The sequence below is a fragment of the Acanthamoeba castellanii genome (assembly GCF_000313135.1).
Source record: "Acanthamoeba castellanii str. Neff unplaced genomic scaffold scf7180000084599, whole genome shotgun sequence".
Taxonomy (NCBI): Eukaryota; Discosea; order Longamoebia; family Acanthamoebidae; genus Acanthamoeba; species Acanthamoeba castellanii.
In genome coordinates this window covers 701,799-726,995 of record NW_004457442.1, presented here as the reverse complement: position 1 = coordinate 726,995, position 25,197 = coordinate 701,799, and the positions used below count along the sequence as shown (strand labels likewise).

Here is a 25,197-nt window from a genome sequence, read left to right as displayed (position 1 = left end):
TTTGCTCGAAATTAGCGAGCACCCACGATCCTCAAATATTTTCAACTCCTCTGCTCTCAATGCAGAACGCCACCAGGAATTTCAGGCACGAATAAATATTTATGCTTCCTTTTTTCTTTTTAAAAATAAAAGAACTGTTCTACTTGTCCTTCTCTCTGTTTTCGTCTCGTGCCGTCATTGGGTGATCTACCACCATCACTGGTGGATCATGAGGGTGTGCCCTGTCGTTTACCTCGTCCTCCGTGGCAAAGTCGTTCTCATCGTCACCCGCATCATCTTCGTCCTCTTCCTCCTCGCCGTTGTTTCGCCGCTGCAGTCTGCTGATGGCGGCGCACCACTTGGCCGCGCGGCCCTCCGCCTCAAACTCGAAGATGTACGTCTTCTCGCCCTGTTTTAGGTTGTTTTCATGAATAACGATAAATAAATAATACATAACGATAAATAATATATAACGATACATATAAATATGTGAATAAATAAAGTAACAGAGGTAGCGCGTACGGAGGTGATTTCAAAAATGTTGTCGTGTCGCGCCTCGACGCGCAGGTCGGAGCGCCACTCGATCTCGCCCGCCTGCGCCATGCGATCGATGTCGACGTAGAACAGCCGAGGGAAGTCCGTGAGGATGAGCTGCCGCTTCTTGGGCGACTTGGTGGCCCCGAAGAAATGCTTGCTTATCTTCGCCACTCGGTCTGTGTGCGTGTGCGACCACGCGGTGAGCACCCGCGCACACGACACCACACACGACGACACATGACACATGCACTTACCGGTCTGGATGATGACCTCGTCTGAATTTTTGAAGAGGAATTTGCCCCACACGGAGCTCTTGGCCTGCTGGGCCTTGAACTTCCGCTCTTTCTCCTCGTCGACGAAGACCGGCACGGCCGGGGCGGCCAGCACCGGCGGCGTCGTGGTGTGGAGCGTGTCCCAGTCGATGCCCTCGAAGAACCGGTGGGCCTTGAGGTGCGCGAAATCTGCGCAGATGATTGTGTGAAGAAATTAGAAATCGCGATGAAACACTCGCGAGAGAGAGAATACCTAATCGCTGGGTCCAATCAGGAACCAGAAGTCTCTGGACTAAGTCTTTGGCCACAGGAGGAAAACCTTGTGTGTGTGTGTGTGCGTGTGTGTGTCGTGCGGTGTGTGCCTGGTTAGTGTGCACGGAGCTAAAATAGGGGGGAAAGCGTAGAAACGTTGCAGTGCTGTACCGGTGGGAAACTTGATTTTGAGTTTCTTGATCTTGCGGAAGGTCTTGTAGTCGTTGGCGCCGCGGAAGGGCGACTTGCCCGCCAGGAATTGATACAGCACACAGCTGAGCGCCCATAGATCCGAACTATGGCGTCGATGCTTGTGAGTCACTCTCGCACCACACGACGCACACGACACACACGACACGAACCTCTTGACGGAGTAGTGTTCGTTCAGTAGCTCGGGCGGGACGTACTCCGCCGTTCCGACGAAAGACGTCGAACGAGCTGCGGAAAAGGAGAGGGGGGGGGGCGGCAAGTGTGAACGCCAACGGTCGCGCGAGCGGTGAGGCGTAATTGGGGAGCTCGGCTCGTACCGTATTGGTCGGGGCCGACGCTCTTGGCCGTGCCAAAGTCGATGAGCTTGAGATGGAAGTTGGCACCAAGCAGCATGTTCTGCACACAATATGGGAGGGGAGAAGAAAAGAAAAGAAATGATAAGAACCCAAGCACATGTCTTTGGCGGTGCTGTACATTTCAAAATTGTGTTTTGCGTTGGTGCGTACCTCGGGCTTGATGTCCCTGTGCACGATCCCTGGGGAACCAAAAGAAGTCGCTTGAGGTCAGCAAAAAGGAAATAAACAAATATAAAAAATAAAATAAAACAGCCTGGAGTGACGAGAGAAGGGAAGGGGGGGGGTAGTTACCCTGCGAGTGGAGGTACTCCAAAGCGCTGACGAGCTCGGCAATATAAAATTGTGTACACTCCAAGTTGAACGAACCCAACTGCACGCCACGACATCCGACGGTCAGGCGATCGGTGGAGTGGGAATGATGATCACTGATCATTGACGACGGAGCACGAGAAAGTGCAAACCCGCTTCAGGTGTTGATGGAGCTCGCCGTTCGGGCAGTATTCCATCGCGAAAACTAGTGTGCGACACACACACACACACGCACACACACACACACACACACACACACCGTGAGGACGAGTGAGAACGATGGTCGAGGCCTCAAGGCTGGGAGAAGAGGTGTGGTGGCGGGTACATAGTGAGTTGTTGTCTTGGAAGGTGCCGTAGAGGTGGATGATGTTGGGGTGAGACAGCGACTCGAGGATCTGCTTCTCCCGCTTGACCTGTTCCACCTTGTTCTCCTTGACCACGTGCCGCTTGTCCAATATCTGGCCAACCATGAATTCATGAGAATGAATAAATATCATATCTCACACATAGCACCAAATTCAAATATAAAATAAAATAAATCGATAAAGGGAAATGCTCATCCGTGTGCCGAGGAAGAGGAGGGCGTACTTTGATGGCCAGAAGGAGGCCGGTGGCGATGTCCCGCGCCGCTCGCACTTGTCCGTACGACCCCTCGCCCAGCACCTTCCCGAACTCAAAGTCCTGCACCGTCCGCTTCGTCAGCCGCACCCGCTCCATTCCCGTCGACGCCGCTGACGATGACGATGACGACGTTGTAGTGGTTGACGACGAGGAGGAGGACGACGTATAGGAGGCTGTTGTCGGTGAAGACATTCCGCCAATGGCGGCCATGTGCTCGGTCTCCGACCCGGACTCAGGTTCGGATCCGAGCTTGGTCCCGGCGAATCTCTTCTCCTCGGCCTCGCTGCCGCTGGTCGCGCCGCTGCCGCCGCCCCACGCCGGGTGCTCGTCCTCGCTGGGTCCGGACAGCGGCGAATGGAGCGGCGTCGTCGCCTTCCACGACCGCGGGCCGGTCTCGTCGAGGCCCTCTTGCTGCTGCTGCTGGATCTGGAGCTGCAGCTGCAGCTGCTGCCGCCGTTTCTGGGTTTGCTGCGAAGGCTCCCTGTGCTGGGTGGCGGACGGGTGCGGCGGAGTGGCGGCGGTGCGCGCTCGTCCGATGAATTCCTTGCGCTCGCGCGGCGATAGCGCGGGCGGCGTGGCGGCGCCGCTCGTGGTCGTGGTGCCGTTGGCCGCGGGCTGGAGTGATAGCTGGAGGCCGGCGGTGATGGCAGCGGCGGTGGTTGCAAAAGAAGACGACGAAGAAGAAGCGGAGGCGGCGGGCTGCTCACGGGAGTGGTCCGTGGCGGTGGCGGTGGCCGCCTCGCGCTCGCCGCGCCGCACCGACCATCGCTCGGCGAGATCGCCGCCCGAGGAAGACCGCCACACGGCCGGCTCTCGCTGGCTGCCGCTCGGCGTGAGCGCGGCCCGCACCTGCACACAACCAGCCCAACAAACAACGAAAAATGAGGAATAAAGAGGAATATTAGAAAACGTGCAGATGGAAGAGCTGTATTATACATAATGGCAAATAAAGATCAAACAAATAAATAAAGAACCAAACAGACAAAAAGGCGTGGTTGCTACACCACAAAGATAAAGGGGTGGCTGTACACGGCAACAATAATTTAATATATAAAATGAAATAATGAAATAATGCGCACCTGGTGATGGCTGGGAGGCTGGGAGGCTGGCTGCTCGATGCGGTCCCACGTGGGGGCGCTGCTGCCGCCCGACCTCTTTTTAATCTTGTCCCGCGAGGAGGATGAGGGGGACGAGGAAGGGGAAGAGGAAGTTCGATCTTTGGACGATTGGCTCCGCCCTCTCTTGGCCTTTTTCGCGGCCTTGGAGGAAGATGAAATCTGCTGCGTGGACGTAGGAGCTCGCTCCTCGCTCGACCCGCCCGCCCCACCGCTGGCACCGCCGCCACCGCCGTGTAGGCCGCGGAGCCCGAAGAAGAGGCGCGACATGCCCTCGGACAAACTATTGCCCCGCTTGTGGCTGCCGCGTTTGTGCTTGCCCCCTCCATCTCCATTTTCATGGGGAGTCCCGTGCGGCCCGCCGTTGGCGGCCATCTTCTCCTGCTCTACTCTCCCAAATAATAATTAAAAAAAAATAATGGTGGTCCTGATGCCTTTCCATTTGCTCAAATCTATTTCAAAGAGCCAAAACAAAATGAAATCCGTTTCGAAAATGCAAAAAAAAGGGTTCTGCTTTTGGCGCGAACCAAGCAAGACACAAAATCGAGCGGCAGCGATGGTGCTCCTCACAATCTTGAAGAAGCTAAAACTAAAGGAGAAGGAGATGCGCATTCTCATCTTGTACGAAATCTCGAGCCTCGATCTTCGTTTGATTTTCTTATTTATTTAATCCCTCAAATTGATTACTCTACATTGTGTGCAAAAGGGGGCTGGACAACGCCGGCAAGACGACTTGCGTCAAGAAGTTCAACGGTGAGGACATCAACGAGATCAGCCCCACCCTCGGCTTCAGCATCAAGACGCTCGAGTTCGAAGGGTACCAGCTGAGCGTGTGGGACATCGGAGGCCAGAAGTCTCTGCGCTCCTACTGGCGCAACTACTTTGAGCAGGTGCGCAAGCGCGCTCGGCACTCTCCCACGCAACCGCCTCCCCAGTGGTCTTCTTGGCTCATGGCACGCACAGACGGACGGGATCGTGTGGGTGGTGGACTCGGCCGACAAGCGGCGGCTGGAGGACTGCCGCGCTGAGCTGGGCCAGCTGTTGCTCGAGGAGGTATGCTGCACCACCGCGCCCTTCTTCTTGTGAGTGCGACAACGAGCAGGCTTCAAGAAGAGCGCTCACGTTCGGTCATCCCGTGCAGAAACTGTCGGGGGCGTCACTGCTGGTGTATGCCAACAAACAGGACATCAAAGGGGCGCTCTCGCACGACGACATCGCCCAGGTGTTGGGGCTCCACGACATCAACCAACGGTATGCAAGCTCTCTCTCTCTCTCTCTTCTCACACACAACACACACACACACACCACACAACACAACACAAACCCGCTCTTGTTGCATTTGCTCAGCTTGGGTGTCGTGGGTGGGCCTCGCCAGACATTGGCACATTCAGAGCTGCTCTGCGGTGACCGGCGAAGGGCTCGCCGAGGGAGTGGAGTGGCTTGTGAATGACATTGCCTCACGTATCTACATGCTTGACTGATTCGCTGTTTGTAGGATGCATAGAAAGATTCCATCAGGTCTGATGATGTGCAGAATTCTACTGTAGCCAACTCAAACAAGCCTGCACACTGGGCACACACTGGGCCAGTCAAAGCTCCCCAGCGGAAGAAGAGGACGTCGAGGAAATTGGAAAGGAAAATACAAGAATGCTAAGTATGATTCGCTGTGTCCGCCGAATTTCAAGGTTGGCCAATAGCAAGAGAACGACGTGTGGTCAACTGGGGGTCAAGCTTCGACCCTGGTGGCCTCGCAGCCGAATTGGTGATCCAATAATCGATTACTTTCACCCAAGATGGTACGCATCGTAGCCCCGCCACTGCATCTATGTTCTCTGGCCTTTTCCAGATTCGCTCTTCCTGAGTGTGAAGTATTGCTTGGTGTTCATTTCGGCGGCGATGTTGCCCAATTCTCGAATTGACACTCCCCGCCCCTTACATTCGATTTTCAGTCGTCCGCTCGTTTCGAAAGGTCGTTCAGCCTCAAGGACATCGGCGCCCTGCAGTACCTGCGTCACCTCACGCAGCTGCTCGCCACTGTTTTTGCCAACGGCAAGCTCCTCGGCCTCGCTTCCACTGGTACGCACCGCCATCCAATGTTCTATCAGCCATTAGCATGCGTAGAGGCATCTTACTTGCGAAGCTGCACAGTGCCGAATTTTGATAATCGCTTCGAATTGCGTGTAAATGATCTAACGATTGCATTCCTATGTCCTGGTAGGCCTTATCGTGCCCTACTTGCACGTCACCCAGTCGCCCTGGTCCACTGTCCACGGTGCCTATGAGTCGCTCGAGTATACCATCGCTCGCGGCGTCTTCCCCCTGCTCGTGCTCGGCGTCATCTACCTCACCGCCGTCACCGTCGGTCGTCTCTTCTGCGGTTGGGCCTGCCCCTTCGGTCTTGTCCAGGTATGCTCCGCTTCCTTTCTCTTCTCTCCTGCATTCTGAAATCTGAAGCGATCTCATCGTCCTACGCGGAAGCAAATTTGTTCCAGCCTCGATGATTTCTTCTATTTCTGTTCTTCTACGCGGTCGCAGCTCGAGCCACTGACACTCTTGGGCGCGTAGGACATCCTGAGCTACCTGCCCTTCAAGAAGGAGAAGCTGTCTGCCTCCACCACGAGCCAGCTGAAGGACCTCAAGTGGGCCGTTCTCGGTTTCTCTCTCATCTCCGTCATCCTTGTTGCCTGGCGCCGCGCCTCCGCCATGGGCCACGAGGACCCCATGGGCGTACGTTTCTCCCTTTCCACTCACTTGCGCTCGCTTTAGCGTTGTAGCGTTGCGAGTCGTGTCCATGTCTGACCCCCGTTGATGATTGCTTTGTACCAACAGGTCTTCTCGGATTCTCCCTTCTCCGTCATCTCGCCCGCCGGTACCCTCTTCGCCTACCTGCCCTGGTTGGCTCTCTGGAACACGAACGTGCTCCTCTCCGCCGGTATAGCTCTGCCCTTCTTTCTCTCCTTCTTTCCTCTTCCGCGCGTATGCGTCAATCGCTCTCGAGACTCACACATGTGTGAATTCCAATTCATTCAGGCCTGATCGCCTGGATCAAGCTCGCCCTCTGCGTGGCCGTGCTTGTGCCCTCCGTCTACATCCCCCGTTTCTTCTGCCGCTACCTGTGCCCCATGGGCACCCTCCTCGAGCCCCTCAGCAGCTACAAGGTACCGGTTCTCCCCGCGCCACGACCGCGCCGCTGCATTCCATTACCTTCAGGACTAGTAGTCTCACCAGTCAGTGAACAACCTCTTGTTGTGTTTCAGGTGCTGCGCATTGCTCGTTCGTCCAAGACGCCGGTCCAGGATGCCAACAAGGTGCTCGGCGACGTGTGCCCCATGGGCGTGCAGCTGGAGAAGGAGGACTACGTGAGCGACCACCCGAGCTGCATCCACTGCGGCAAGTGCGTGACCGAGGCGCCCGCCACCTTTGCCCAGACCCTCTTCGAGAAGTCCAACTAAAGGGAGACGGCCGTCTCCCCTTGGCAAGGCTCGACCACTACCAACGCGACCGCCACAACAAGTGCACTCGCATGCCGGTGGGCCGGCGTGCGCTGAGCGAGAGAAGGGAGGGTGAAGAGGAATGTAATGTCGTTGTTGTTGTTCGGCGGTGGCCCGCCCAGCTGGTGTGTCTCTTCGCCAAGCAAAGAAACGTGCGTTCAAACATAGTCCAGCTACCATGCCACGGTCCTGGAGTTGTATTGTGTCCTGACGGCACCAACATGTTGGTCTTAGGCAGCTGCATCAGTGTCGTACTCCCACGAATTCCCGCTGCAGTCCTGGTGGGAGAAATCGTCAAAAAAACTCTTTTCCGCAGGGAGCTGTTGGTGTGGAGCAACAACCAAGTCGCTCCCAACGGACCACGTCACGAACCGACCACAGCAGTTCCTCTCACACCCGCTACACACAACACATCTGAGCGTCTCAGATAGAACAACAACAACAACACACCCGAGAAGAGAAGGTGCGCACGCCGTTTGATGTGGTTTTCTTGTGGGGGAGTTTGATCTTTCCCATTTGCGCTGGAGCACCATCTCCTGCTCTGCTCCTCTCGAATCCTTGGCGTAGGGAGTGGCTGTGTCAGTACCTTTTGTCCGTGCAGAATCGCTCATCCACTTTCCTCTACTCGCCCCAGCCGCATCGAACAAATGTCAAAGTCCAGCGCAGCCGTAGCGAGGAGGCTTGGCGTCCTCGAGAGGCATCTGAAGGACAGCCCGTCTACTTTCAACGCTCTGCTCAACAACGATGTCTGCGGCATCATCGCCTTCGTCGGCAGTGAACCCGCAGCGCCTGTCCTCATCGAAGGCCTCAAGGTGCTCGAATCGCGCGGCTACGATTCGGCTGGTATCGCCACGATTAATCCTGCTACACACGAATTGGCGATGTCCAAGTACGCCAGCGTGGGCAAGACCAACAACGCCATCACCCTCCTTGAGCAGCACCTGGGCAAGCACGACGCCCACGTCGCCGGTATCGCGCACACCCGCTGGGCCACTCATGGCGCCCGCACGGACGAGAACGCCCACCCGCATCTGGACCAGTCTGGCCGCATCGCGGTGGTGCACAACGGCGTCATTGAGAACTCGAACGAGCTCAAGAAGGAGCTCCAGACGCAGCACGGCATCCACTTCCGGTCGGAGACCGACACTGAAGTCATCGCCCAGCTGGTACGCGAGCCCACCCACCCAGTAACCATCCTTATGCACGAGGTGGTCCCCTGACTGTTCTATCCTCTTCTCTCTTGCTCTCTCCAGCTCGGCGTGTACGTCAACCAGGGCATGTCCCTTCTGGAGGCCGTGAAGAAGACGCAGGATCGCCTCGAGGGCACCTGGGGTCTGGCCATCCTGGTACCACTTTCTCTCTCTCTCTCTTCTGCATGCCTTCCAACCGAAACAACACCGACACTGCCTGTTGAATGCGTGACACACATTCTGAATGAACATCTTTGTCGTGGTGTACGTCATCATCGTCATCGTCATCCATCAACAGGACAAGGAGCATCCCGACCAGATATTGGCCGTGAAGAACGGCTCTCCGCTGCTCGTGGGCATCGGCGAGGGCAAGATGTTCATCGCGTCGGAGTCTGCCGCCTTCTCGCGCTACACCAAGGAGTTCATCGACCTCGAGGACAAGGAGGTCGCCGTCCTCACCGCCAAGGGCCACTCGCTCGACCGCTCGAGGATCGAGCACGCGCCGCAGGAGCACATCCAGATCTCGCCCGCTCCCTGGCCCCACTGGACCATTAAGGGTGCTCACGATCCGTCTCGTTTTTCCTCCAAGTCTCACCCCCCCCTCTCACGTACATCATCTACACACCTACGCCCGTACAGAGATCATGGAGCAGCCTGCCGCGATCAGCAGAGCGCTGAACTACGGCGGTCGTATTTTGGACGAATCCAGCACCATGCTCGGTGGTTTGGACGGTAAGTAGTAGTAGCCATAGTAGCAGCAGCAGTAGTTGTAGTTAGTCTCCTCTCGGCTGTCTTCCGTTTGCGCGCATGCCAAGTTGCGAGTCACTCACTCCACACCCTCCCCTCGCACTCGCCGCCGACGCACAGCCAACAGGGCCGTTCTCAGTGGCGTGCAGCATCTGGTGATCGCGGCCTGCGGTACCTCCTTTTACGCGGGAATTGCCGGCGCCCAGTACATGAGGCACCTCAACGCCTTCAAGACCGTCCAGGGTACGTGCCACGTTCACGTTTCGCACGTCCACGCTTCGATGTGTTGGTGACACTACTTGACCAACGCCATTTGTGTTTGTTACAACATTTTCTTCCTTTCTATTTTCATTTTTAGTGCTGGATGCGGCCGAGCTCACGGAGGAAGACATGCCCAAGGAAAACGGCGGTCTGCTGGTCATCTCGCAGAGCGGTGAGACCAAGGACGTCTACACGGCCATGGCCCTCGCCCAGCAGAGGGACATCCCCTGCTTCTCCGTCGTCAACGCGGTACGCTGGATTTACGCTGATCTATTTTTACTTAATTGATCACTATCGCCCCCGCGTCGCGCCCTCAACGCCCACTCTGACGATCGAACGGTGCGCCGCACACAGGTGGGCTCGCAAATCGCGCGTCACTCGGCCTGTGGCGTTTACCTCAACGCCGGCAGGGAGCACGCCGTGGCGTCCACCAAGGCCTTCACGTGCCAGGTCACCGTCCTCGCCCTCGTGGCGATCTGGTTCTCGCAGGTCAACGCTCCTCAGGACAAGCAGAAGAGGAGAGGTACCAAACACCACTTCTCTTTCTTTGATTAGAGGGCCTTTTCCCAACCAGGGTTGACCTCGATCACTGATGACGTGTGTCGATCGGACTCCAGTGATGATCGAAGCGCTTCACCGCCTGCCCACCAACGTGGGAATGACCCTGCAGAGCATGCGCGAGACGATCAAGAAGATCGCGCACAAGCTCTTCACCATGGGACCCGGCGGCAAGATCGTCGAGCACATGTTCATCCTCGGCAAGGGCGCCGCCCACCCCGTTGCCCTCGAGGGTTCGCTCAAGATCAAAGAGATCAGCTACATCCACGCCGAAGGCTACCCCGGCGGCGCCCTCAAGCACGGACCCTACGCCCTCATTGAGAAGGGTGCGGCTTCACCACCACCCACCAGATCTGCCCGGACTCGTTCGTTGGGCTCACACACCCCGCCCCTTCACTTGCTCTGCCTGCAGGCACGCCCATCGTATTGATCGTGCTGAACGACAAGCACGCCGCCAAGATGAAGACGGTGGCGGAGGAGGTGCGCGCCAGAGGCGCGTACACCATCGTCATCACCAACAACGCCCAGATGTTCGAGCACGAGCTCGAAGCGAGCAAGGGAGCCGACTTTGACCTGATCAAGATTCCCAGCAACGGCCCCATGACCAACCTCCTCTCGGTCCTGCCCTTCCAGGTACGCCGTCCTTCCATCTTCCACGACGTGGTGCACTCTTCCTCACGCGCTTGCGCTGTGCGGGCTACCAGCTGCTGGCCTACGAGCTCTCGGTGATGAGGAAGGAGAACCCGGACAGGCCCAGGAACTTGGCCAAGGCCGTCACCGTCGACTAAAACCCACCCAAGCCTGCCTGGCGGATGCGCGACGCCATCTTCGCCGAGGCCTAGACTGGAGCTGGATACCTCCACAATAGTTCTATTATCAACGGGCTGGACGCAGGTGGCAATCGAGGGGGGGGGTGTACAGGGGCGGCGGTGTGGTGCAAAATATATTTGAAGCAGCTTCCCTTTTGGAGTATCAGCTGACTGTAGAGTTAAACTCGTTTTCTCCCGCAAGGGGGGGGGGTGGAGAGCGTACAGACAGGCACACCACAGATGGCGTGCCTGCGAGGGGGAGGAGTACGGAGGCTCTCCGAAGAGGAGGGCTACCGCGGCTGGCTGCTTCCTGGTGGCGTCGATGCTTGCTTGGAGTGAAATGGTCAGAAGGGTCAGTTGTTGTCTCGTCAATTGGTGGATGATGGTCAGAGTTGGGACTGCACACGAAAGAGGAGAGGAGAGAAGAGACCACAGCCATGGATGGTAAGGAAGGAAAGAGGGGTTAGTGGCGCCAAGGGCCGCGAGTTGCGCTGTTGAAGATGAGCACAGATTGGGCGGGAGAGCGAGAGTCCAATTTGTGAGGGAGACTCTCGCTGGCAGTGGTAGTTGGGTAATTCGTAAGGCGTGGTTGGTGGCCAACTGCGCACTTGTTGATTGATTTGGTTTGGCGTTAGTGGTTAGCCACGTTAGTCGTAGTAGTTAGCGGTTACATGTTAGTTGTCCTTCCCTCTCCCTCTCTCTCTCTTCTGTCCACCCTTCCACCTCCACTCCGTAATCTTCGTCACAAACAACGACGGACACGACCACGACCACGAAACGAAGGACTGCACGTAGTGGCGCAGCGCGTGGGGGAGCGTGGTGATGGTATACCAGTGGGGGGTGCCAACGCGCGACCATTACTGCTTCTGCCACGGAGGCGGGGCAGCACTGCCGCTGTCGCTCGTGCTGCCATCGGCGCCAGGCGCACCGTAGCCGCCCATGCCAGGCATCGCCGCCATGCCGGGAGGTCCGTACTGTCCGGGGGCTGCTGTTCGAGATGACGACGGAGGCGACGAGGGTAAGTACCACCCACCGGGGCCGGCAGCCGACCACATTCCCAAGCACGGCGTTGGAGAGGGGAGGCACATGCCTTGCATGCCGTAGGGTGGCTGCTGGCCGTAGGGGCTGGCCATACCCGGAGCACCGCCGTAAGGCGGGTAGCCCGGCGCGCCCATTCCCGGCGCACCACCGTAAGGCGGGTAACCTTGCTGGGGATAACCGCCAACGGGCGGGTAGCCACCGCGACCACCCATGACGGGGGGCATGGGCGAGGCACCGCCGTGACCGCGCATGGGGCCGCCGGGACCATAGTGACCGCCCCCGGCGCCCCCCGCCGGCGGCGCCATGGGCGCACCGCGCGGCTTGGCCCACGGAGCCGGCGCGCTCGCAGCATCGGCCTGCGGCGAGGTCGGGGCTGCAAGAAAAGAAGGGGGGGGGAAGAAGAAGGCCGGTCAGCAACAACACTACGACCTAAAATGGAGTGGAGGAGGATGAGGAGGGCGCGCGTACTCTCTCCGATGGAGGCCATGAAGTTGGCGTATTCGTCGTCGGCCGAAGACTTGGCGCCGCCGTCGCTGCTTCCACCCATGGGGAAGCCACCGCCGCCGCCGCCGCCGATTTCATTGAGGAATGATTCGTACTCCCTGTCCATCTTGCTCTTCGCGCCCGGTTGGTCTGCGCAGATCGCAAAACAAAAGGGCAGTAATGTGAGCACATGAATGTGTTTGTGAGGGGAGTGAGAGGAAAGGAGTGGAGGGAGGAGGGAGGTACTGCGCATGGGACAGTCGGAGGTCGGATGAGAGGGCTCGCCGCAGAAGCCGCACACGATGCCACGGTCCTCCTGGTCGCCGAACCGTCGGCCGCCGCGGCCGTAGTTCTCATCGCGCAGGGTACCATTGTAGGCGGCCAAGCTGCGCAGCTGGAGCTGCTTGTGCTCGTTGATCTCGTCGGCGATCGGCACGAGCAGCTTCTCCACCATGTCGGCGGCCTGAGTGGAGACAGATCGGAGTCAAGGGTTGTTAGCATCATCGGTCGCACGAAACAGAGATGAGCAGCTCGCGTGGGAGTGCGGTGTCAAAACGCTGATCAGTTCTTGGTGGTAATTGTCCTCACAATATAATTGGAGTAGCAAATAGTTATGCATCATGCGCGCGTTTGCACCGAACACCACACGACACAAGAAAAGAATAATAGGGGGGGGGCGTACGATATCGAGCTGCTTGTCAGTGTCACCAGTGATGAGCACGTGAAGGTCTTCTTCCTCATCGCCGGTAAACTTCTTGCCGGCCTGGCCCTCCTTTTGCGAACCCTTGCCACGAATGGAGATCTTGGCTCCGCTCTTCTTCTCGAGCTGCTTGTGGGTGTCGCCACGCGGGCCGATGATGAGACCGATGAAGTTGTAGTCGGGATACTTATCGATCGGCACGCGAATCTTGCGCGTCTTCTTCACGTTGATAGGTCTGTAGTCCGAAGGAGGCTGAGTAGCGGAGAAAGTAAAAATAAAAATCGAATGTTAAACGCAATGTTGCGTACAATGCAGTGAATGGGTTGTACCTTGAAGGCGGGATTGAGCTTGGTAGCGATTTGGATGAGGCTCTGACGTTCGAGAGTGAGCTTCTCCTTGGTGCGCTGCTCGCGCGTGTTGGTACGCTTTCCCTGCGAATCGTACTTCGGCGGGGGAGAAGGCGACCGCCTTATGGTGGGATCGTCAAGCCCGAGCTGACCAGTGTTGATCGAGTGCGTGAGCTCTTCGATGCGAACGCGAACTATGGAGGAGGGGAAGGGTGAGACAACCTGCGGAGGCGAACGCCAAAAATTGAAAGAGAAATCGTACCTAGTAGCGCCTCCATGCACTCTTTATCAATGCCGCAAGGGATCAAGTGAGGCACGCCCGGGATGAAGGCTTTAGTGCCAGGCGCGTTCCAGCGGCTGCGTTTCTGTGTACATAGGCCGTTAGAATAACAATGCGCGTGGACAAATTTGAAAAGATAAGTAGCGTACCTGGGGTGGTTCTCCATCGTCAAGTCGAGGCACAGAATGGTGATGATGGGGTGGCGGGGCAGCAGCAGCAGCGAGTTGTTCTTGATGCTGCGCGGAGTGGAGGTTGTAAGGATTCGACCTGGGTCCGCCACCGAAGCCACCCAATGTGCTGAGTTGATCGGCTGGTGTGTTGGCCAAAGCGAGTAGCCGTTGCTGGATGGGATTCATGGCTTGCAAGAGGATGCGCTGAAATGAGACAAAGGGCGCAGCAGCTTTTTGTGTTTTTTTGGCGTCCGAGCCAAAGCGGAGAAATAGACGCAACAAACCGAGAAATTTCCTGACACAAACAGAGCACCAAAAAAAAACACAAGGAAAAGGAAAATGAGACAATCAAAAGAAAAAACTCCAAAGTGAAGATGGCGTCTAAGGGATCCGGAAGACGAGTGTTCATGGGTCTGCCTCCGCGTCCGGTGCTCGGAGCGGCCCCGCCTCAGGGCAGCGGGGTGCCGCGGCGATTCCAGAAGCGCCCGCTCCTGCCGCCATCGACGGAAGGCATGTGCGTTCCCGCACTGACCCAACTTATGGATTGCTACTCAGCCCTCGGGCTTGATGGCATGCAAGAACCCGGAGCGTGCTTCGCAGAGCGTCTGGATTTGATCAATTGTCAAAAGAGAGAGGTGTGCCCCCTTCCGTTGAAATTCAATTAATTCTTTGTTCATTTTTTTTTAAATGCTCCGCGCTCTCGGCTTAAAAAAGCGCATTATCAGTTTGTAGCAGGAGTACATTTTTTATTTATGTATTTTGTTATTTATTGAATTTTTTTGAAAGTTTGGTGGGTTGATGCTTGTGCTGACGGTCCTCTGCTTCGGGTTGTGGTGCACAACAGAAATACATGCAAACCGCCAACAAGTCATCGGCGAAGCAGTTCAGGGAGGGCCTCAAGCTCTTCCGCTGGGAGCCCAAGAAGACCAGGTTCATGCAGTAAGCCACAGGTCACGACACAAACCACACACCAGGAGCAACAGGAACCCCTTTCTTCTTTCACTCTGAGTGGCAAACGCTGCCCATCTCTCTCTCGTCGTACTTTGGCCCGTTCCCTTTCCTTCCCCATCTGTCTTGGCATCGCCATCCGTTGGTGGCCGCGGTGTGTTGTGGTGTCAGGGATTGGATCCGGCGCCTATGGTGCGAACGGCAACTCCACCGTCCACGAGCAGGTTCACGCCTGTGATGAACGATGCTGCATCGCTCAGCAGGAACACCACCGGTCCGGCCACTTCGTGTGGTTCGCCCGCTCGTCCTGCACGCGTGGGGATAAAAATTATAATAACAATAAAATTAATACGAGCATAAAGCCGTGAGGATGGAGAGTGGCCGCACCGAAGAGTGTGTTCCTCTTCCCGAACTCGGCAATGGCGACTCGGCTGGTGATGGTGCCGGTGGGATCGATCGATGAGAGGTCGGCGAAGATGTCGGTAACGACCGGCCCTGGCTGCACCGAATTGATTCGAATCGGCACATCCGCTTGCTCGATGGCTGCTGTTTTGGTCAAGAAGTCGATCGCCACCTTCGTGCTGCCGTACAGGCCTGTTGTGGCGAAGGGCCTCTCCGCATTAATCGACGAGCAGTTGACGATCGAGTAGCGGCCGCTTCGAGCCACTGGGCTTGCCGACTTCGTCGCTACGCTCGCCGCCTCCTCCTGCTTGCGCATCTGCCTGATCTCCTCGTTCATGCAGCAGAGGGTGGAGAAGGCATTGGCCTGCATCATATCTTGAAACTCGTGTAGACCGATCTCGAGCAGGGGCCTCGTGTGCCTCATGACGCCCGCGTTGTTGAAAGCGCCATCGATCCGTCCGAATGCAGCAACGCAGCTGGCAACGAGATTTCGCACGTCTTCTTCCTTCGTGGCGTCGCAGCGGATGAAGATGGCCCTCTTCTCCTCGCCCTCTCCGTCTGCCGTAGGCACGATTCCATCTTTGATCAATTCATCGTAGATCTTGGCTACCACCTCCCGGCCCTTGTCCTCTCTTCGGCCTGCGACCGCCACCTTGGCGCCCTCCTTGGCGGCGAGGATGGCCGTAGCCTCGCCGATCCCGGACGTGCCGCCCACCACCAGGATGACCTTGCCCTCCACCATCCCCGCTCTCCCTCCTCGCCCCGCGGTGTGCGGCCTGTTGTGCTCGCTCTCTTGCATCCTCCTCTCGCCAACTTGTGTGCTTGGCGGGCTGGCACTCTCACTATTGGCAGCACAAAGATAGCACTCGCACGTGCGCTTGGCTGACGCGGAACAGGACCCCCAACCAATTCATTGGCTCGGAGCTCTCTGAGCCTTCTCGAAACGCCGAGACGGGGCGTGGGTGGCCACCCACGACTGGAGGCGGCGCAGCCACTGTCAGATCGTACTTCACTCCAGACACCGAACCACCACATGCAGCAGGGCGACCAACGACCGAGTGGCGCGCAAGGGGCCGACGATGATGACACTCACCGGCGCATCAAGGAGCACCTTGCCAACCACGTCGGCCACCTCAATCACTCTGTCGACATTATAGACGACCTGGCGCTGGCCGTCCAGTTCGTCCGGCGGGCCGACTACCTCATCATCTCCGCCGGCGCCGGCCTCTCGGCCTCCGTGGGCCTCGACTACACCTCGGAGGCCGTGTTCGCCCGCCTGTACCCGGCCATGCACGCCCTCGGCTTCCGGTGCATGTACCAGTTCATCGGGCGCCTGCCCATCTCCGAGGAGCTCAAGTGGGGCTACCTCCTCACCCACGCCCACCGGGCTCGCTTCACCTGGGGTCCCACCGAGCTCTACACGCAGCTGCTCCGGCTGGCCGAACAGACCGGCGAGGGCAGCGACAGCGGTGGTGGTGGTGGTCGCTACTTCGTCAAGACGTCCAACGCCGACGGGTTCTTCGAGCAGTCGGGGTTCGACATGTCCCGCGTGTTTACGCCGCAGGGCGATTATGGCAACATGCAGTGCCTGAGTCACGAGTGCAACGGCAAGGCGGCAGCGTCATCGACTTCGGTGGTGTTTCCTACGAGGCCGTTCGTCGACGCGGCGTTGCCGCATATCGACACGAACGAGACAATGCAGATCAAGGAGCCGTCGGCCATGCCCCGGTGCCCACGCTGCGGCGGCCCCGTCTTCTTCAACGTGCGCGGGGGCGACTGGTTCATCGAGTCGCCCTACCAGGCCACCGGCCAAGCCTACCGCCGGTTCGTGGAGCAGGCCATCGGCGAGTGCTCTCGTGATGACGACCAAGCCGAAGACCCGGAGGCTCCAGCGAAAGAGAAGAAGAAGAATCCCAGGACCGTGGTGATACTCGAGATCGGGGCCGGGTTCAACACGCCGGGCGTGCTCCGTTGGCCCAACGAACGGCTCCTGGCCCAGCACGAGTGCGTGCGGTTGGTGCGACTCAACACGGACTACCCCGAAGTACCCGAGACCTCGGGCTCGCAGCGTGCCGTGGGTCTCCCGCTCGACGCTGCCGTAGTGGTGCCTCTCTTCTTGAACCAGCAGCAATGACCACTACCACTACCACAACAATAGAGTTAGTTGACTGTTTGCAACAACCCTCTTGTTCCGTTCGAAACACTGCAAGATCTACCCCGAAGAGGAGGAAGAGGTAGAGTGCACGAGGCTGCCGGCCGTCGCTGCGGCGTAGACGGGCGCCTCTTCTTTATTGTGCATCAGTCGTCGCGCGCGCCTGGTGTGGCGTTTGGCAGCGAAGACTTCATTCTACAAAGAAGAGGCGCCTCCTCTGCGCCCTCGTCGACGTCGTCGCCCCCCGAGTGACCCGTCTTAGCTGGTCTCGGCCACCGCCACCGCCACCACCACTACTGCAGGCTGGCACAGAGGGCGAGCATATCGTCGACCTCCGGGTAGTCCCAGGTGGTGTGGCACTGGTGGAAGAACGAGATGCCGTCTTGGCTCACCAGGGCCACTCCGCCCAGTTGCCTGTGTGCGTCGTCAAAGAAAAGACCGTCAGTCGTTTGTCTTCTCTGACACGGGGCAAGCGGTAAAGCAAGGCGCTTACGTGTGGCTGCCGGTGCCCAAGAGGGCCACCTTGAAGCCCTGCTTCGACGCCTCCTTGGAGAGCTGGAAACCCTTCGAATCGGTCAACAGCTTCGACCAGCCTGCAAGGATGGAGAGGGTGAGTTTTGGTGAATAGGAAAGAGAAGGGGTTGAGGAGGGTGTACTGATGTCGATGAGTCCGAGCGCAGTGTGCGTCTTTCGCTTCGGGTCGATGTAGAGCGGCACGAGTCCTTCCATCTTGAGTGTCTCTACGTACTGCACACCCTTCTTCTTTCCTCCATGCCCCACAAACACCACCTGTGGGAGGAAACGGGATATGGGTGAGCAACAAACATGCTCTACTCTATGGGCGTAGTGTTGATTTCGGCCACAAGATTGAAGCAAGGCGCACCTCGACGTTCTTGTTCTTGAATTCGTCGGCCCGTTGCACGTAATCTTGCACGCGCAACATGACTGTGTTTCATCCAAAATGGCGCAACCACACTACGCAAGCCGGTCTCTGCACGCAGTAATCTTGATGTTAATGAATGGACTGATTTCAGGGGCGAGATGATGAACATACATCTTTGTAGAAGCTGGCAAAGGGAACGGGAGTGTCGTTGAGATCTATCATAGTGGCTTCTTGCAAGGCTTCAAAGGCGCCTGACGGCGGTGGCATCCCCGCCGGTGGACCGTTCTGCTTCGCCTCTCCTTCGCCCTCCATCTGCACTGCCGTGGTAGATTACGCGACCGCTAGAAAATTTGTGATGTCTTCTTTCAGAAAAAAAGCGCGTATTGTAACGGTCACTCGGGAATTCTAAGCGTCCAGCCAGTGGCGCCGCGTGGTAAGTGCCAAGAGCAAGCAACTGCGTAGCCTCCTTGAGACAAAAGCAGGATGGCACGCTCGCTAGACTATGACGCACTTCAAGAGTCGTTTGTGTTCCTTCTCGTGCTCGCCTTCTTCATCGAACGCTCCCTCGCTGTCGTCTTCGAACTCCGCCTGTGGCGCGGCCCCCTCAGCAAGTAAGTTCTTCGCTCTTTTTGCCCTTTTTCATTCTTTGCCCCCCCCCCCCGGCGACCATCATTCTTACCACCTTGGCGGTGTTGGGGTCAGTCCGGGGGTGAAGGAGTTGGTGGCGGTGGCTGTCTCCTACGCCGTGTGTACGTGGGCTGAATTCGATGCCTTCGCGACGCTGTTCAACAAGGACTCAGTGTTCCTGAGCAAGGCCCTCAACGCGCTGCTGGTGGCGGGCGGGAGCAAGGGCGCCATGAAGCTCATGCAGGACGTGCTGGGCGTGCGTAAGGACGTCATGGAGAACAACATCGACCGCCGCAAGAACCGCGTCAACTACGAGGAGAACGTCAACCTCAAGGTCACCAAGACCGAAGAGTAATAAAGAAATTTAATAATAATAAAAACAGCTCTTGCGTTCAGAAGCGCCTATGCCCAGCACTGCGTTCTCAGAGGCTGGCAGAGAGGTGCTTGCCCAGGAGGTGTCCGCTCATGAAGGCGCCCTAAGAGAGAGAACTGTTGAGCACAAGATCGCGGAAGTGAACGTAATCATCGGGGAATGGGTGGTGTGGCGCACCTCCACGCGGGGTCCGCCGACCCAGTCGCCGCAGAGGCCGATGCGCAGGGCGTCGTCGTAGACGAATCGCTCGGGCAGTGGGTTGGCCGGTATCGCGAAGCGCCACCGGAATGCCGTGCCCACATAGCTCGGCTCCCCCACCGCGCCGCCCACGACTCTGTCCATCATGGGCTGGTGGTCAGCATCATCGTCTTCATCGCTATTATCGTCACAAGGAGTCAACATGGGATCAGCGGTGAGGAAAGAGGCCTAACCGTTTGAAGCCGTCGACGAGCGCGCGTGCGACGGACTGGGGGTCGTCTTCGAGATGCTGGGTTGACCACTCGGCGCTCCCGTGCAGCACCCAGCACTCCTTGTGGCCGACGCGGTCGGGCTTGCTGGAGTTGCGGGCGATCCAGGAGAGCGGCGAGGCCTTGTCGTTCACGAAGGCCCCGTCGAACTGCAGGCTCTCCTGCGCGCCATCAAACGCCACGCCCACCGCCCTACACGCACGCACGCACACACCACACACATAGTCAATTGCCGGAGAACCCGCGCACCACCGAACACACACGACATGGCACGGGTCAGTGAGCACACAGAGAGTCGAACGAAAAAGAAGAAGTGGGCAACAGACCAGCAGGGGTTCATATGAACGGAGGCGGCCTTGGCGCGGAGGTTTGGAGCCGCGCGGAGGAGGTCGACGGCCTGCGGGGCGGGGACGCCCACCACCACCGCCTCGAAGTCGCCCAAATCCTCGCCCTTCTCTCCCACCAGGCCCCAGCGCTCTCCGCCATCGCCACCCTCTCGTCTCTGGAATCGAACTTCAGCACAACAATGCAAAAAAAACGCACACGCACCACCGCACCTGGATGTCGGCTACGCGCACGGATTGTTGAATGGTGTGGGCCACGGGCTGGGCGAGGAATGGGATAAAGGCTTGCATGGTGGGACTGCCCACATATCTCGCATTATTCTCTGCCTCCTTCTCCTCCTTCTTCTTGCCCTCGTCGTCGGGCTTGAGGACCACTTCGCCCTCCCTGTCGATCACCGCCACCCGGAGCGGAGCCCACTCGCGCACGCATCCCCGCGCCACGCACTCCTCCACGAACGCGCGGAACTCGGGCGCACGCGCGGTGAAGTACTGCGCGCCGTCGTCGAAGCTCAGCACCTCGGCCACGGCCTTCTTCTCTTCGTGAGGCGAGCTTCGGTGGGGCACGACCTGGTCCTGGGCATCGAGGCGCACGGAGCGCGAGTGTACGCGGCCGCCCGGGGCGCGCTGGCCCTTGTCGAACAGGCGCACCTCGAGTCCCGCACTCACCAGCGCACGCGCACACGCCAGGCCCGACACCCCAGCCCCCACCACCGCTACGCGCCTCTTCCCTCCTGCTGCGCGTGAGCCAAAGAAGAATAAATAAATAAAATCATCAACACAACCACAAATAGCTGCAGTGGAGTAAATAAGTGGCGAGAAAAGAACCTTGCATGGCGTCTGTTTTGGATGGCGTCGAACTGTTTATTATTGAACCGATAATTCGCAATTCACAACCGGTAGATCGGTAATCGGCACGTCATCTCTTGCTTTTCCTTTTCCTTTGCGAACTTCATTTCTCTTGTGCTCTTTTGCACCAGGATAAAACCAAGGAGCAAAAACAGTTCGGGCGGCAAAAGCGAACAAATGCTGGGAACGGGCCGCCGATCCAGGAATAGGAAGTGCCACGCCCGCTCAGCAAACTAGGTGGAATCGTGGCGCCCTTGTTGTGGCTGGGCTCGTTTCCACAGGTTTAGGCCAAAGCTCTCATTCGCCCTCGATCGCCTGTCTCGCTGGGATTGAGCTCCTGTGACAGCCAGTGGTTGTCAGGGTTCGCCTTCGGCCCCATCGCATGGTCAACAACGGGCACACAACAGCCAGGCCTGTCCATCAGCTGCATCTCCACTCTGGAGAAGACGGGTTATAACCCGGTTTGAAGTTGTTGGGCAGAGCTTTCTGCGGACGCAGGATCTTTGAAGGGAGCTGTCACAGAGACAACTGCTCACTTGTGCCCAATCGCCAATCAAAAACCACCTCCGGTTCGAGTAATTCAAACACCACTTGGTCCACGTCGTTATGATAAGCTGGGAGTTATCCCGGGCGAGCGCCAGGATATAAGCCCACCTGCGGCCCCCACAGCTGATTTGTTTCCTGCCCTTCCTGACCAGACCGCAGCACTCGACTGACTGACTGACTGACGACGAGCACACCCCGACGCAAGTCGCCACCACTCGACATCAACACGCACGCACATTCCCAATGGCCCACTGCCACGACATCGCCGCCTACTCCATCCAGGAGGAGAAGAGGGGCAAGGTCTACCAGGTTCGCTCTCTACCCGGCCACATCATTTTTCCTTTCTTTTCGCTCTACTTGGCCGGTTCTGCGACAGGAGATAGAGAGAGAGGCTCACCTGCAGGTGAACACCCGTGTGTGTGGCGCAGGAGGAGGACATCTTTGCGCAGGTGATGGTCGAGGAGGACCTGTTCCCCGAGGACGACGGGTACGACGTGGTGCTCAGCAATGCCGTCTTCATCAGCCCCACGACGAAGCCGCTGCCCACTCCTCCCGCCCACAGGCGCGCCGCCGCAGCCAAGAAAACGACTCTGTCGATGGGCGATGGCCGTGACGACCAAGCCGAGGAGCAGGAGCAGCAGGAGGCCTTCTTCGACGGGTCGCACCCTGCGACGACGCTTGGCGGCGGAAATGTGTCGACATCATGCCCTCAAATTCCGCGCCTGTCATTGGTTCCGCAGCAGAGGACCTACGTAGCAAACTACAACTCCGAGCATCACTGTGCCGACGCGTCTGGGGCTGCGGTTGCCGGGGTCGATGACCACGACGATGGTGGTGACGACGGCGAGGAGCGCGGCCGCAAGGTCAAGTCGCCCAGGGGCGACAGTGTCGACGTGCTGGGCATGCCCGATGACGAACAGGTCCACCAGAACCACCACCACCGCGAGGCAGCGCCGGCCCGGCGACGCCTCCCGCCCGGCGCCGTGGGCTACGGCCAGATCGTGCCCACCCACTTCGAACTCCGCAAGACCGGCGGCCCCCACAGCGTAGGCCCCCCCCCCAGACCAATGTTGCGTGAAAAGCGCTCACGTGTCGTTTTGTTGTTTTTCTGTTTCGTTGTTTTGGTGCCACGACAGAAGCAGCTGGGCGGATCCGTGGAGAAGGCGACGGCGGAGAAGCCGGAGTTCATGAAGGTGGTGCTGGCCAACAGGTCGGCCCCGACTTCACCCCGGTCGCCCACGTACGTCTTATCGCTCCACCTCCCTGATCGCTTTGCTTCGCGCATGTCATCATTTTCCACGACACCTAGAGCATCATCATCATCATCATCATCATCAACAGCAACAACGAGATGAAGAAACGAGAGAATAGACCACTCACGCCCAGTATGGACATCCACCTTCACCTACACACTACACCTTCTTCACCTGGATCTCCGCCGCCGATATTTCAATGGGCTGACCGCAACTTGTTGACTCCAACAACACAGGTATGAGATGGACATCGGCTCGTCGTCGTCGACGGCCTTGTACAAGGCCAAACACGGCGCGCCCATCAACGCCGACCACACGGGTGGAGGAAGCAGCGACGCCAGCCTACAGGCAACCAAGAAGTGGCCGCTCGGCAGACGACGCGCAGAGACTGACGTCAGCCGCGGCTCGACCACCGGCCCATCGTACGAGTCTTTCCCACGTCCGTCGCTCGGCTCAGCCTCGTCGTGCACCATGTCGCGCGCCGAGCAGGAGCGCCGAGTGCGCAAGGAGTCGATGGAGTACATCGAGTGCCCGCTCCCGCCGATGCCCGAGGCCGAGTGGTGGAACGCAGAGGGTTCGGGCGCGCCGGAACAGCTCTACGACGATGTCGTCATCGACGGCGATGGCGACGAGCTCGCGCCGTCGACGCCCAAGCCCGACGGCGGCTCGATCCACTTCGACCTGGGCAAGGGCAAGCACGAACACGGCGGCAGCAAGCAGCTCGGCTCCTCGAAGTCAGCCATCTCCTACGTCGACGAGGAGCGGCGGAGGAAGAAGTGCGTCGTCCAGTAGAGCGTCTTCATCGTCGAGATCGATCACGCGGAGAAGAAGAAGGAGAAGAAGGTATACATAGGAGTGAAAGAAATGAGAGGGTGGCGGAGGTAGTACGTCTTTGTTTGTAGTATAGAGTATACTGAAAGAGTTTTAAACCAGACAACGCCAATTCTGTCTTTTTCACTGGTGGTTGCTTCCTTTCTTCTCTCCTTCGATGTCCATCTGCTCCTCTTCATCTCCTCCTTCCGCTTCATCGAATTCTTCGATAAAGTCGTTGGTCGTGCCGTCTTGTTGGTCGGTCCGCCCGCGCCTCTCGCGCAGGCTGGCCTCGCCCACCTGCCGCACCGTCTCCCACAGCGTCCGCGGGTCCTGCCCCCCATCGTCGTCCGCCCCGCGTTCGCTCTTCTCTCTCGTTGTCGTCGTAGGCTGCTCGCCGCCGGGCGGCTGTTCCCGCTGGTTCTGTTCGCTGATGATGGCCCTTCGCTTCCTGTACTTCAACGCGTCGTAGTCGATTGGTGGCGCCGCACGCTCCCGTTCAACCTGTGTCGAAGTGAGTGAGTTCTCTTTTCTGTGTGTCGTGTGTCCACTGCGAAGAGACCGCTTAGCAAACGATACTTGTGTGCGTCGTGTCGTGTCGTGTCATGTCACTAAATACCAGTTGGGAGTGGAGGGCGCGAGCCTGAGCGAGTTCATCGCGCACGGGGGTCACATAACCGTGGTCGGGCGGGAGCAGATCGAGTGCTGTCTCGAAGCTGGCTATGGCGAGTGCCACCTCCCCGTAATTCAGTTCTGCACGCCCACGCGTCACAAAGCCCTGGGGGAACGCACACACACCACACACGCACCATCACAACCGCACGCACACGTGGCCACAATGCACACGCAAGAAACGCAAGCTTAGACCGCATCATGGGGCGGGCCAAATCGGAGTGGGCAAGGTGGCGTCGCACATCGGCCCAGCGGGGGTCGAGTTCTGTGGCGCGGGTGGCGGCGAGCACGGCCGCCCACCACCTTTCCTCCTCCATCAGCACCTGTCGGACAGTGCGTCACACATGGTCTCAGAGTACCGCCACCACGCACCACCGCATCACAACACACGGCACACGGCACAGCACACGGCACACGGCGTATGCGCACCTGCGCCTTGAGTTCGAACAGAAGCGGGTCGTCGGGAGTGAGGAGGAGGGCGTGCTCCCACTTGGCCAGGGCCTCCCGGTACCGCCCCGCTTCGGCCAGCTCGCTGCCCTCCGACCGCAGCTGCGGTCCACTCACCTCCTCCGGGGTCCTCTCCTCCACAGCTTCCTGCGCTTATATATTAGCATTAAATACTTAGAAATTAAATAATAAGTACTATGAAAGCATAAATAAAATGGGTACCTCAAGGGGTGGGTGAGAAGGCAGGCTGGTGACTTGCTTTCTGTGTTGTTGGGATGCTGATTGTGCAAAGGGGGTGGCAGCTGTAGCAAGGCGCTGTCCCTTCCACCCGCCAAAGGAAAAGCCCGAAGAGGCCGTGCTGGCCCCTGCCTCGTGTTGCTCTTCCATCTTGCACAGCAAAAATATAAAATAAAAAAAATATGAAATTCACGAAGTCGCGTTGGCACAGCGGCTGGGAGGAGATAGGGCTCCGTCACCGCATGGTGATCACCATCTTTGCTCACCTCGTACATCACCGCCTCAAGGGGTCACGTCTAGTGCGTCCGCATTCCTCCACTTCACACAGCTTCCATGGTCAGGGAAGAAGAGAGCGGATGAGCTACTTCTTCCAACTTGCCGGGTGCAGCACACGGGTGGTGGGGTGGTGTTATTGTCATACACAGGGATTGAGCGGACAAGTGTGTGCGGCGATCTCTCTCA

The 25,197-nt window shown here is 58.2% G+C and overlaps 13 protein-coding genes across 13 annotated transcripts; 7 read left to right on the top strand and 6 right to left on the bottom strand.

Annotated features, from left to right (window-relative positions):
- Positions 1 to 139: 139 nt before the first annotated feature.
- On the bottom strand, positions 140 to 4,026 carry ACA1_060650 (serine/threonineprotein kinase; the record flags this gene model as incomplete). Its single annotated transcript, XM_004339303.1, has 12 exons — positions 140 to 388; positions 502 to 692; positions 771 to 977; positions 1,212 to 1,315; positions 1,403 to 1,478; positions 1,568 to 1,646; positions 1,757 to 1,785; positions 1,898 to 1,976; positions 2,068 to 2,120; positions 2,241 to 2,373; positions 2,504 to 3,385; positions 3,616 to 4,026. 12 exons carry the CDS (start codon positions 4,024 to 4,026, stop codon positions 140 to 142), a joined length of 2,493 nt encoding a protein of 830 aa, XP_004339351.1.
- A 181-nt stretch (positions 4,027 to 4,207) lies between these two features.
- On the top strand, positions 4,208 to 5,132 carry ACA1_060640 (ADPribosylation factor, putative; the record flags this gene model as incomplete). Its single annotated transcript, XM_004339302.1, has 5 exons — positions 4,208 to 4,272; positions 4,358 to 4,541; positions 4,615 to 4,704; positions 4,793 to 4,902; positions 5,027 to 5,132. The coding sequence occupies 5 exons, from the start codon at positions 4,208 to 4,210 to the stop codon at positions 5,130 to 5,132; spliced, it is 555 nt and encodes a 184-aa protein (XP_004339350.1).
- Positions 5,133 to 5,444: 312 nt separating this feature from the next.
- On the top strand, positions 5,445 to 7,103 carry ACA1_060630 (4Fe4S ferredoxin iron-sulfur binding domain containing protein; the record flags this gene model as incomplete). The annotated part of the gene is made up of 7 exons (XM_004339301.1): positions 5,445 to 5,456; positions 5,601 to 5,727; positions 5,870 to 6,057; positions 6,217 to 6,378; positions 6,481 to 6,583; positions 6,682 to 6,809; positions 6,909 to 7,103. 7 exons carry the CDS (start codon positions 5,445 to 5,447, stop codon positions 7,101 to 7,103), a joined length of 915 nt encoding a protein of 304 aa, XP_004339349.1.
- A 686-nt stretch (positions 7,104 to 7,789) lies between these two features.
- On the top strand, positions 7,790 to 10,686 carry ACA1_060620 (glutaminefructose-6-phosphate transaminase (isomerizing), putative; the record flags this gene model as incomplete). Its single annotated transcript, XM_004339300.1, has 10 exons — positions 7,790 to 8,308; positions 8,396 to 8,488; positions 8,631 to 8,889; positions 8,972 to 9,064; positions 9,200 to 9,322; positions 9,438 to 9,589; positions 9,695 to 9,863; positions 9,958 to 10,224; positions 10,311 to 10,531; positions 10,603 to 10,686. The coding sequence occupies 10 exons, from the start codon at positions 7,790 to 7,792 to the stop codon at positions 10,684 to 10,686; spliced, it is 1,980 nt and encodes a 659-aa protein (XP_004339348.1).
- Positions 10,687 to 11,367: 681 nt separating this feature from the next.
- Positions 11,368 to 13,724, bottom strand: ACA1_060610 (Zinc finger protein; the record flags this gene model as incomplete). Its single annotated transcript, XM_004339299.1, has 8 exons — positions 11,368 to 11,681; positions 11,741 to 12,121; positions 12,217 to 12,381; positions 12,478 to 12,694; positions 12,914 to 13,183; positions 13,261 to 13,472; positions 13,541 to 13,635; positions 13,708 to 13,724. The coding sequence occupies 8 exons, from the start codon at positions 13,722 to 13,724 to the stop codon at positions 11,368 to 11,370; spliced, it is 1,671 nt and encodes a 556-aa protein (XP_004339347.1).
- A 378-nt stretch (positions 13,725 to 14,102) lies between these two features.
- On the top strand, positions 14,103 to 14,671 carry ACA1_060600 (uncharacterized protein; the record flags this gene model as incomplete). The annotated part of the gene is made up of 2 exons (XM_004339298.1): positions 14,103 to 14,363; positions 14,573 to 14,671. The coding sequence occupies 2 exons, from the start codon at positions 14,103 to 14,105 to the stop codon at positions 14,669 to 14,671; spliced, it is 360 nt and encodes a 119-aa protein (XP_004339346.1).
- A 172-nt stretch (positions 14,672 to 14,843) lies between these two features.
- ACA1_060590 (short chain dehydrogenase) lies at positions 14,844 to 15,820 on the bottom strand (the record flags this gene model as incomplete). The annotated part of the gene is made up of 2 exons (XM_004339297.1): positions 14,844 to 14,983; positions 15,064 to 15,820. 2 exons carry the CDS (start codon positions 15,818 to 15,820, stop codon positions 14,844 to 14,846), a joined length of 897 nt encoding a protein of 298 aa, XP_004339345.1.
- Positions 15,821 to 16,111: 291 nt separating this feature from the next.
- Positions 16,112 to 17,212, top strand: ACA1_060580 (phosphatase; the record flags this gene model as incomplete). Its single annotated transcript, XM_004339296.1, has 1 exon — positions 16,112 to 17,212. The coding sequence occupies one exon, from the start codon at positions 16,112 to 16,114 to the stop codon at positions 17,210 to 17,212; it is 1,101 nt and encodes a 366-aa protein (XP_004339344.1).
- A 276-nt stretch (positions 17,213 to 17,488) lies between these two features.
- Positions 17,489 to 18,186, bottom strand: ACA1_060570 (uncharacterized protein; the record flags this gene model as incomplete). The annotated part of the gene is made up of 4 exons (XM_004339295.1): positions 17,489 to 17,644; positions 17,724 to 17,823; positions 17,887 to 18,019; positions 18,114 to 18,186. 4 exons carry the CDS (start codon positions 18,184 to 18,186, stop codon positions 17,489 to 17,491), a joined length of 462 nt encoding a protein of 153 aa, XP_004339343.1.
- A 410-nt stretch (positions 18,187 to 18,596) lies between these two features.
- Positions 18,597 to 19,095, top strand: ACA1_060560 (uncharacterized protein; the record flags this gene model as incomplete). The annotated part of the gene is made up of 2 exons (XM_004339294.1): positions 18,597 to 18,724; positions 18,816 to 19,095. The coding sequence occupies 2 exons, from the start codon at positions 18,597 to 18,599 to the stop codon at positions 19,093 to 19,095; spliced, it is 408 nt and encodes a 135-aa protein (XP_004339342.1).
- A 67-nt stretch (positions 19,096 to 19,162) lies between these two features.
- ACA1_060550 (FAD dependent oxidoreductase) lies at positions 19,163 to 20,756 on the bottom strand (the record flags this gene model as incomplete). Its single annotated transcript, XM_004339293.1, has 6 exons — positions 19,163 to 19,216; positions 19,291 to 19,489; positions 19,545 to 19,741; positions 19,927 to 20,082; positions 20,138 to 20,658; positions 20,750 to 20,756. The coding sequence occupies 6 exons, from the start codon at positions 20,754 to 20,756 to the stop codon at positions 19,163 to 19,165; spliced, it is 1,134 nt and encodes a 377-aa protein (XP_004339341.1).
- Positions 20,757 to 21,559: 803 nt separating this feature from the next.
- ACA1_060540 (uncharacterized protein) lies at positions 21,560 to 23,361 on the top strand (the record flags this gene model as incomplete). Its single annotated transcript, XM_004339292.1, has 4 exons — positions 21,560 to 21,625; positions 21,745 to 22,362; positions 22,453 to 22,556; positions 22,806 to 23,361. The coding sequence occupies 4 exons, from the start codon at positions 21,560 to 21,562 to the stop codon at positions 23,359 to 23,361; spliced, it is 1,344 nt and encodes a 447-aa protein (XP_004339340.1).
- Positions 23,362 to 23,523: 162 nt separating this feature from the next.
- Positions 23,524 to 24,885, bottom strand: ACA1_060530 (tetratricopeptide repeat domain containing protein; the record flags this gene model as incomplete). Its single annotated transcript, XM_004339291.1, has 5 exons — positions 23,524 to 23,883; positions 24,044 to 24,157; positions 24,294 to 24,374; positions 24,481 to 24,645; positions 24,721 to 24,885. The coding sequence occupies 5 exons, from the start codon at positions 24,883 to 24,885 to the stop codon at positions 23,524 to 23,526; spliced, it is 885 nt and encodes a 294-aa protein (XP_004339339.1).
- Positions 24,886 to 25,197: the final 312 nt, after the last annotated feature.